Consider the following 11,073-nt stretch of genomic DNA (forward strand, 5'->3'; position numbering starts at 1 on the left):
AGGTGTTACATCCTTTGTAAATACTTTGTTTCTCCCTTTGTGTGAGAGCACATTTTACACTGTTACTCTTTCATTTGCCAAATGTTTCCCCTGCTGTCTTCTGAGCGTCTTATGGGAAAAAAAAAAAAAAAAAAAAAAGGTGTTCTATTCATCTTTGTAAGGACCTGGCTGTCCTGTGTGCTTTGAGCGTTGGTTGAGCCTGTTTAGTCTTATTACCCATCTGCATAATGAGGAGTTTTTCTTTATCTTTGAAGCCAGAATTAGATGTAATTTAGAGAAAATATAAGCACCGTCTATAACACGTTTCTCTTTTCCATAGTAACCCACTTTTGCCTTTTATTTTAATTTTCAGAAAGTTTGTCAAAGATGAAAGTTACCTTATCAGCTTTGGATACTTATGAGGCTTCTTTCACGCCTTTAGTAGTCATAGAACTTGCCCAGGATGTCAAAGAAGAAACCAAAGAATGGCTGAAAAACAGAATTATTGCTAAAAAGAAAGATGGAGGTGAGTAAATTAATTATTACTAAGTCTTACTTATGCTCAGTGACTAAATATGCATTTGGAAATGTGTTTTACAGTTTTCTTTTTGATGTATTTTATTTATTAATGTTCATTTCTTTGCTCTTTATTATATACTTAGGCCTCGAAAGGAGGTCTTAAACAACACTAGACTCCAAGTCCCCATTAGGATGTAAGCAACATGGGTGGCTTTGTTCATAGCAGTGCACCCAGCATGGTACTTGATACAGAGTAGATACTTAATAAATATTTGTCAAATGAATGAACAAGTACCTATTGAATGTTCCTTATGTAGTGCTAAGGGAAGGATAAATACGGTCTTTGTCTGCAAGGATTTAACCATCAGTGTTGTTGCTATTGCTATTGTTGTTAGCTGCTGTAGAGTTCATCCTTGACACATGGTGACCTCATGCACAGTGGAACAAAAGGTTGCCCTGTGCATCCCCATGATCCATTGTGGACTGAACCATTGTGATCCATAGAGTTTTCACTGATTTTCAGAAGTAGATTTCCAGGCCTTTCTTCCTACGCTGTCTTAGTCTGGAAGTTCCACTGAAACCTATTCAGCATCATAGCAACATGAAAGCCTCTGCTGACAGATGGGTGGTGGCTGCACATGAAGTACATTGGTTGGAAATCAAACCTTGGTCTCCCACATGTTGTTGTTGTTAGTTGCCATTGAGTTGGCTCCAACTTGTAGTGACCCTGTGTACAACAGAAAGAAACACTGCCCAGTCCTGTGACAGCCTCATACTCCTTGATATACCTGGGCCCATCATTGCAGCCACTGTGTCAAGCCATCTATTGAGGGACCTCCCCTTCTTCGCTGACCCTCCATTTTACCAATATCCTTCTCTAGGAAATGGTCCCTTCTGACCACATGACCAAAGTAGGTGAGATGAAGTCTGGTCATTCTCGCTTCCAAGGAGCATTCAAGCTGCACTTCTTCTAGGACAGATTTGTTTGTTCTTTTGAAAGCCCATGGTACTTTCAGTATTCTTCACCAATATCGCAAGTCAAAATCATCAACTCTTCTTTGGCCTTCTTTGTTCATTGTTCAATTCTCACATGCATATGAGGTGATTGAAAATACCATGGCTTGGAATAAGTACACTTTAGTCTTCAAGGAGACATCTTTGCTCTTCAGCATTTGAAAGAGGTTTTTTGCAGCAGATTTGCCCAGAGCAATATGTCATCTGATGTCTTGATTAATGCTTCCATTGGTATTGATTATAGAACCAAGTAATATGAAATCTTTAACAGCTTTAATCTTTTCTCCATTTATTGTGATGCTACTTATTGGTCCAGTTGTGAGTATTTTAATTTTCTTTATGTTGAGATGTAATCCATACTGTAGACTGAAGTCTTTAATCTTCATCAGTAAGTGCTTCAAGTCATCCTCACTTTCAGCAAGCAAAGTTGTGTCATCTGCCTATCGCAGGTTGTTAATCAGTCTTCCTCCAATCCTGATGCCATGTTCTTCTTCATGTAGTCCAGCTTCTTGGATTATTTGTTCAGCATACAGATTGAATAAGTATGGTGAAAGGATACAACCCTGACACACTGCCTTCCTGATTTTAAACTATGCAGTGAACTTGTTCTGTTCAAACAACAGCCTCCTGGAAGAGGAAGACATAGAGAGGTGCATGGGAGGTACAAACAACAGAGATGAACCCTTTTCCACATACAGTATTACATTGTCATTGAAGGCAAACATGGGTATGTGGGTAGATAGATGGGTGGACAGGCTGAACTATTAGGTATGTCAATGAGGGGAAAGTATGCCCAAGACCATGTATAGGGTTGACAGACAATGTTTCTATAAGTGTACTCGTATGTTCTGTAAAAATTTCCAAGTATATAGTAGAGCTGACAAGGAACAGGGTTGTAGTTACTTCTTGGCCACAGCCAGCTACCCAGAGGGAGAGAGTAGTTGGACCTGTAGGTTTGGGACCATAGTCACAAGGAACATCAAGCTAAATTGGCATAACATACTACACAAAACATTGTTTCACATCCTACTTTAGCAAGTAGCAACTGGGATCTTAAAAGTTTGCAAGCAGCCATCTAGATGCACTGATGGGTCTCTCCTCATCCAGAGCAAAGAAAGAATGAAGAAAACCAATGGAAATAATTATTCCAAGTGACTAGTACACCATGTGATCCTCAGCCTGTATGACTATGAGACCAGAAGAACTAGATGGTGCCCAGCTACCACTGTCAACCCCTCAGAGGGGGATCTATGTAGGAGATCCTGGATAGAGTGGGAGAGCAATATGGAACAAAACTCAAAATCATTAAAAAAAAAAAAAGGGACCATGTTTGCTGGTCTGATAGAGCCTGATAGAATCACTGAGGCTATGGCCCCTAGCTGCCCTTCAAATTTGGAATTGAACCCATTCCTGTGGCCTCCAGCCAAACAAAAGACAGCCATATGAGGTGAACATTTACATTAGGTAGATACACTCCTTGGAGAGAACAATCATGGGAGAATGGAAGGGCTGTGTATGCACAGGGAGACTGCTAAGGGGACAGGAGTGCATGGAAGGAAGGACACAGGGAAGAGGTAAAACTATGGGGAGGAAGCAGGAGGGGAGGTGTTGCATTGTGGTAAATTGTAGTCAATGTCATGACACAAAGTGTATGTGAATTGCTGTATGGAAAGTGAATTTGCTCTGTAAACTTTGAGCCGAATCACAATTAAAAAAAAAAAAAAAAAAAAAAAGCCTCCTGGTGTATGTACCGGTTCCTGATGAGCACAATCAAGTGTCCTAGAATTCCCATTCTTCTCAATGCTATCCATAATTTGTTATGAGTCACACAATCAAAAATCAGAATTCTACCTCTGAATCACCAAAATGTCCTCACTGTCAAGGAAGAGAGACTAGATGTCAGTTCCTGGAAATTTAAGTAATAATAATAAAAAAAGTTAATGGAAGAGCTATCACAAAGCGGTGCATGATACTTAACAAATGAATCAAATGTTAGCTTCTTATAAAAGTAGAGGATCAATTGGATGACACTTTGGTGATGTTTTTTGGGGTCATAAGGGATGAGTTTATAAAATAAGCCACAATCTAGTCCTTTTTTGAAGGTCAACAAAATCTGGTAAAAAGGCAGAGGACATTTTGCATGAGCAAACACTTTATACAAAATAATACCTTAAACTTGAATATGCCACTAAACACCAGACCAAACTTAAATAGTCTATTTTTAAAAAATGTTTTGACTGGAAACTGAAGTGGTTTCTTAAAAAGAAACTTTTGAATCAAGGTGGATATCTTTAAAGTTTTTCAAATAATGAACAGAAAGGAAATATAACAACAAAAGTATCTGCTCGTTGAAATCTGAGGTGTTTCACTAGATTTTAAAGAAGGAACTTCTTTAAAACATTTAAAGAAGTTCCTTCTTTAAAATCCATGTGATGTAAGAATGTTTTCGTGTGTTAGAGTGAGACACTTGAATACATTCTCAGTCTTTTCTGCTGATTGGATGTCATTAGCAGGGACACACAGGATGGGAAGGGGAGGCAAATCACCTACGCAGTTTGGAAGATCTTATAAGAACTTTCCAAAAAAGTGTTCTGGATCTTCCTGGTAAAGATAGTGGATTTAACACTCAAGTTTACTTTTACTCTTTTCTAAACCACTATTAAAATGACAGTAAGAGAATTGAAAACAAGCAAACAAATAAATAAAAGACATAAGCCCATAATTAGGAGCTCTGGTGGTATAGTGCCAAGGCATTTGACTGCTAACCAGAAGGTTGGTGGTTCAAACATACCAGCTGCTCCATGGAGGGAAGATGGGGTGATCTACTTCCATATATATTTACTGCCTCAGAAACACAACGGGGGTCACTATGAGTCGGAATCAACTTAATGGCAGTGAGTTTGTTTTTTTGTTTTTAAGCCCATAATTGACAAGATAAAGACAGCAACAAAATTTTACAAGCTAGAAAACAGTTGAGTAGTAATTTTCTCAGATGCATCTTGACCTGATGGTCAAGGGGTGAAAATTGAGATGCCCTTTGGTTTATACTGCAGTATTCTCCCAAAGACTTGGGAATTAGTGCCACTGAAAGCCTATGGAGGGTGGGATAAAAATGGTGCCAAGAGAAATAGAGGATTGGCTGATTTAATAGTTATATCCCTGGATCCCTTCCATATTCTACCACCCTTACAGAAGACTCAAAGTTTATCCTTTGGAGATGATAAATTGCATGGTTTTATGACATGGAGGCTCTATGCACATAATACCATTACCCCTCCCCTAGCCCTGTCCCACCAATCTCATCCCTAATTCATCTTTCAAATGCTAGCAGCCAAACTCAAACCATCTAGTAAGGAGTTTGAACAATCTTTCTCTGGGTAATGTGACCAGCTTAAGACAAAGTAAAAGGTGCAGAAATCAGGGGGTTGTCTATTAAAGGCTGCCTTTGACATCTCAGCCCTTAGAAATTCTATTTAACCTCTCTTAAACATGAGTAAACAATGAAAGATCACCAAATATCTGAGGAAAATCTCTGACATAAAAGAAAAAGCTAATACTAAATGAACAAGCAAACAGATGAACACAGCCAACTATGTAGAAGAAGAAAACCAAAAGAAAATTTAAAAATCTCAATTTTCAGAGTTAAGAGAAGGTATAACATATATACATTATGAATGACATATTATAAAAATCATGATTTAGGGAAAAAAAAAAAAACCCAGCTTTTATAAAATGAAAACATGAAAGCAAAATTTAAAAATCTGTTTGAGGGTTTGAAGAAAATGTTGACAAAATCTCCCAGAAAGGTGACCAAGAAAGTATAGAATCAGGAAAAATGAGAGAAAAAAGAAGGAAATTATAGGACTAGTGCAGGAGGTACATATCTGAATAAAAGGAGTTCTTGAAAGAGAAAAAGGAGGAGTGTTTTTCCAGATTGAAAGATTCTACTCAGTGCCTGGCGTTGTGGATGAAAATGACATATCATTAGAAAATTTAGGAACCCTGGGGAAAAATGATACTACAAACTTCCAGAAAAAAGAAAACAGGTCAGATTTAAAGAGTCACACTTAACAGAAACATTGAAGCTAGGAGGCAGTGCATAATATCTTCAAGATTCTTAAGGACAGTGATTTTCAATCTAGAATTTTATACCCAGACAGATTGTCAGCAAGGTTCACGTGAAGGTAGAGTGAAGAGAGATTTCACTAAGAAGATGTTGGTAGAATCTTTCTCATGTCATGGTATCAAAGGAGATTTGAACAATTGACAGAGAACTTGGGGAGTTGAATTATCAATAAGTACATAGCAAACTAAGCAAGTGATAAGATAATCATAGAAAATACAGGAAGGAAAAATCATAGTATGCTGTAAGGGTCAGCTATAACATGTATATAGTATTACTAATATAAATACTGATTAATAATGAAACTAAGAGTAGGAAGAAAGGCTGGCCTGGTGATCTGCTTCTGAAAATTACTATGAAAATCTTATGGATAGCAATAAAACATTGTCTAGTACAGTCCTGGAAGATGAGCTCCTCAAGTTGGAAGGCACTCAAGGTACAACATATTTGGTAAAGTAGAGGGTTGGCAAAAATGAAAATTTTCAATGAAATGGATTAAAACAAAAGCTAAAATAATGGACTCAGACATTTCAAAGATTGTGAGAATGGTACAGGACTGGACACATTTTGTTCTGTTGTACGTGGGTGTTTTGGCCCTCTAATCTTGCTATAACAGACATATCACAAATGGATGGCTTTAATGAACAGGAATTCATTCTCTTACAGTTTTGAGGCTAGAAGTCTGAGTTCAAAGTGCCAGCTCTAGGGGGTCAGTGAAGGCTCCTCGACCTTGGGCTTCAGTTCTGCCTCTTGTTCCTGGATCACTGGAGGTAGAGGCTTCTCTTAATTTAGGCACCTGCTGGGTGCTGAGGCTGACAAACCGAAGGTCAACAAGTACCATGGCACATTCCCAAGACTGACAGACAACATGGCAGGCTGCTGAATGAAGACTCAGCTACATGCAGGGTCTAAGTGTGCCAAAAAGCTGCAGAGACCTTTCTCAAAGCTTTTTCATGTATTCTGGAAGGAGACCACATCTCTAAGGCTGCTCCAGTAGGTTCCATCATAGAGTTGATTACCAGTTTCATTATGGGGAATGACTACATCCATCTGGCCAGCCACTCAAAACCAGGCCCAGCCAAGTTGACATATAACTTAACTAATAAAGTGGGTCACCATGAATTGGGAGATGTCAACTAACAACAACAACAACAATGAAAAGAAAACAATGATAACTATATTGTGAGAATGTTGTTGTTAGGTGCCATTGAGTCAGCTCCAACTCATAGTGACCCTATGTACAAGAGAACAAAACACTGGCCAGTCCTGAGCTAGCCCCACAATCTTTGCTATACCTGAGCCCATTATTGTAACCACTGTATCAATCCATCTTGTTGAGGGCCTTCCCCTCTTTCACTGACCCGCCACTTTACCAAGCATGATATCCTTCTCCAGGGAATGGTCTCTTCTGGCAAAATGACAAAAGTAGGTGAGACTAAGTCTGCCATTCTTGCTTCCAAGGACCATTCGAGCTGCCCTTCTTCCAGGACAGATTTGTTGATTCTTCTGGTAATCCGTGGTACTTTCAGTATTCCTCACCAACACCACAACTCAAAAGTATCAACTCTTCTTCAGTCTTCCTCATTCATTGTCCGGCTTTCACGTGCATATGAAGTGATTGAAATTATCATAGCTAGGTCAAGAGCATTTTAATCCTCAAAGTGACATCTTTGCTTTTGAACACTTTAAAGAGGTCTTTTGCAGCAAATTTGCCCAATGCAACATTTAGTTTGATTTCTTGATTGCTGCTTCTATGGACATTGATTATGGATCCAAGTAAAATGAAATCCTTGACAACTTCATTATTTTCTCCATTTATTATGATGTTGCTTATTTGTCCAGTTGTGAAGATTTTGTTTTCTTTATGTTGAGATGCTGTCCCTTGAAGGCTTTTGTCTTTGGTTTTCATCAGTAAGTGCTTCAATTCATCTTCACTTTCAGCAAGCAAAGGTATGTCGCAGGTTGTTAATGAGTCTTCCTCTTGTTCTTATTCATATAGTCCAGGTTCTCTGATTATTTCCTCAGCATACAAATTGAGAAAGTATTGTGAAAGGCTACAGTCTTGAAGTATTCCTTTCCTGATTCTAATCTAGAACTGAGAAATCTAGAAATAGCTCTATAAGAATGTTATTTGGTGACATGAAAGCAAATAACAAAGGAATCCTCTAAACAATTTGAAAGTGGTTTCCTCTGGGGAATGTCAATTGTGGGGAGAGAGAGAGGATGGGGACTGCTCTTTTTCACAACAAATTATTGAAATGAATTTTCATAAAAGTTATATCAATTTGGCAGTTCAGATCCACCAGCCGCTCTGTGGAGGGAAAATGGGGCAATCTACTTCTGTAAAGATTTACCGCCTTGGAAACCCAATGGGGTCACTATGAGTCAGAATCAACTTGATGGCGGTGGGTTTGGTTAGCAATATGTGGGAGCTCTGGTGGTATAAATGGTTAAGGCATTTGGCCGCTAGTGTTCAAACCTACTATCCATTCCATGGAAGAAAGATGAGGCAATCTGCTTCTGTAATTAATAAATATTACTAATCTAATAAATATTGGATTGTTATCTGAAACCTACTTCTGATATGAGTAACTAACAAGCCACTTATTACTGCATTTTCCAGTGTTTCATTTATTAAAAAGGCTATAAAGCTCAAAAATAAAAATATGAATATTCCAATAAAAAATAGGCAAAGTACTTGACTAGACATTTCTCCAAAGAAGATACACAAATGATAAATAAGCACGTGAAAAGATGTGCAATGCCATTACCAAAGCAAACTCACTGCCGTCGAGTCACACCCGACTCACAGCAACCCCTCCTTGGGTTTCTGAGGCGGTATCACTACAGAAGTAGATTGCCCAACCTTCCTTCTAAGAAGTGGCTGGTGGGTTTGAACTACCAGCCTTCTGGTTAGCAGTCAAATGCCTTTGGCACTACGCCACCAGAGTCATTAGGAAAATACAAATAACAGCACAGTGGGATACCACTTCACCCTCATTAGGGGGAGCACTTATCAGAAAAATGGAAAATTACAAGTGCTGATGAGGATGTGGAAAAATTAGAACTTTAGCACATTGCTGGTGGAAATGTGAATGGTGCAGCTGCTGTGAAATCAAGTTGTTCCTTAAACAGTTAAATACAGGACTACCATATAACCCAGCAATTCCATTTCTACTAACATACCCAGAGAATTGAAAGCAGTAACTCAGACAGGCACATGTTCAGCAGTGTTCATTGCAGCAGCATTCCCAATAGCCAAAAAGTGGAAACAACCCAAGTGTCCATCGATAGAAGAATGGATAAACAAAATGTGGTATATAAGATCCCCAAACTCACTGTTGTTGAGTTGATCCATATTCATAGTGACCCTGTAGGACAGAGTAGAACTGCCCCGTAGGGGTCCCAAGGCTGTAAATCTTTATAGAAGCAGATTAGAGTGGCTGGTGGGTTCAAACTATTAACCTTTCAGTTATCAGCTGGGCCCTTAACCACTGTGCCACCATATATACCAATGGTATATAACACAATGGAATATTATTCATCCATAAAGAAAAATAAAGTACTGATACATGTTATGACATGAATGAACCTTGAAAACATTATTCTGAGTGAAATAAGTCAGATAAAGAAGGACAAATACTGGATGGTCCCATTTATATGAAATACCTAGAATAGGCAAATGCATGGAGACCAGTTTTTTAGTAGTTCTCAGAGGCTTGGCCACCACTTGTCTGTCAGTTTTTTGCACTGTGGAGGCATGCATGTTGCTGTGGGACTGGGGAGGCTATGCCATTAGTATTTCAAATACCAGCAGGGTCACCCATGGTGGACAGGTTTCAGTGGAGCTTCCAGACTAGACAGACTGGGAAGAAGGATGGGGCCATCCACTTCTGAAAAAATTGGCTAATGAAAACCTTATGAATAGCAGTGAAACACAGTCTGCTATATTACTAGAAAACATTAATAGCCCTGAAACACTGTCTGATATAGTTCAAAACATAAGCCCCTCAGATTGGAAGGCTTTCAGAGCATGACTGGGGAAAAGCTGCTTTTCAAAGTAGAGTCAACCTTAATGACACAGGTAGAGTAAAGCTTTTGGGACCTTCATTTGGTGATATAGCATGATTCAAAATGGGAAGAAACAGCTGCAAACATTCATTAAAAATCAGAATGTGGAGTGTGCAACGTATGAATCTAGGAAAATTGAAAGTAGTCAAAAATGAAATGGAGCACATAAAGATCATTATCCTAGGCATTTGTGAATAGACTGGTATTGGCCATTTTGAATCAGACAGTCATATGGTCTACTATGCTGGGAATGGCAAATTGAAGAGGAATGGCATTGTATTCATCGTCACAAAGAATTTTTCAAGAATTATCCTCAAATGCAATGCTGTCAGTGATAATATCCATACAAGGAAGACCAACCACTAAATTTATGCACCAAACACAAAAGCCAAAGATGAAGAAATTGAAGATTTTTAGCAAGTTCTGCTGTCTGAAATTGGTCAAACATGCCACCAAGATGAATAGATGATTAGTGATGATTGGAATGTGAAAGTTGGCAACAAAGAAGAATCACTGATAGTTGGAAAATATGGCCTTGGTGATAGAAATGATGCTGGAGATCACATGACAGAATTTTGCAAGACCAATGACTTACTCATTACCGACACCTTTTTTCAACTACATAAATGGTGGCTATATAAATGGACCCAGACCCCACCCCCAAGAGGTAGGAAAGTGGGGAAAGAAAAGCCAGGGGGACAATAGAGTGAGCAGTGGCAGTGATCCAGGTAAGGAGAGGAACCCAGGCCCTACCCACAAGGGGCAGGAAAGTGGGGGAAAGAAAAGCCAGGGAGTGGCAGAGTGAGCAGTGGCAGGGATCCAGGTAAGGGGAGGGCAGAGAAGTTTCAAACAGCTAAGGGAGACAAACATGTCTGTAAGTGTGTCCTACTGTGTTGGCTTGTGTGTTGTTGTAAAGCTTGAGGCTGTGCCACCAGTGTTTCAGATGCCAGCAGGGTTGTACATGTTGCACGGGTTTCAGCGCAGCTTACAGACTGAGACAGACTAGGAAGAAGGAAGAGGCCATCCACTTCTCAAAAGAATTGGCCAGGGAAAACCTTATGAATAGCAGAGAAACACTATCTGATACATTACTGTGCAACTGTATGAATAGCCCAAAAACATTGTCTGAGACAGTGCAGGAGGATGAGCCCCTTAGGTTGAAGTCTCTCAAAATATGACTGAGAAAGAGCTGCATCATCAGAGTAGAACCAGCCTTACTCATATGAATAAAGTAGGGCTTTCAAGACCTCCTTTTGCTGATGTAGCATGTCTGAAATTGAGGAGAAACAGCTGCAAACATCCATTAATAATCGGAACATGAAATGTATGAAGTATGAATCTAGGAGGGAACTCTGGTGGTGTAGTGC

General features: G+C 39.2%; 1 protein-coding gene across 1 annotated transcript in view; it reads left to right on the forward strand.

The window, feature by feature from the left end:
* Nucleotides 1-366: 366 nt before the first annotated feature.
* The window catches only part of ANO10 (anoctamin 10), a 249,146-nt gene continuing 238,439 nt past the window's right edge, over nt 367-11,073 (forward strand). The window contains exon 1 of the mRNA XM_007949704.2: nt 367-505. Within this exon, the coding sequence (XP_007947895.2) occupies nt 367-505 (139 nt within the window). The remainder of the gene's footprint in view (nt 506-11,073) is intronic.

Source organism: Orycteropus afer, unplaced genomic scaffold, assembly GCF_000298275.1.
Source record: "Orycteropus afer afer isolate SDZICR_OR568_19922 unplaced genomic scaffold, OryAfe1.0 scaffold00250, whole genome shotgun sequence".
NCBI lineage: Eukaryota > Metazoa > Chordata > Mammalia > Tubulidentata > Orycteropodidae > Orycteropus > Orycteropus afer.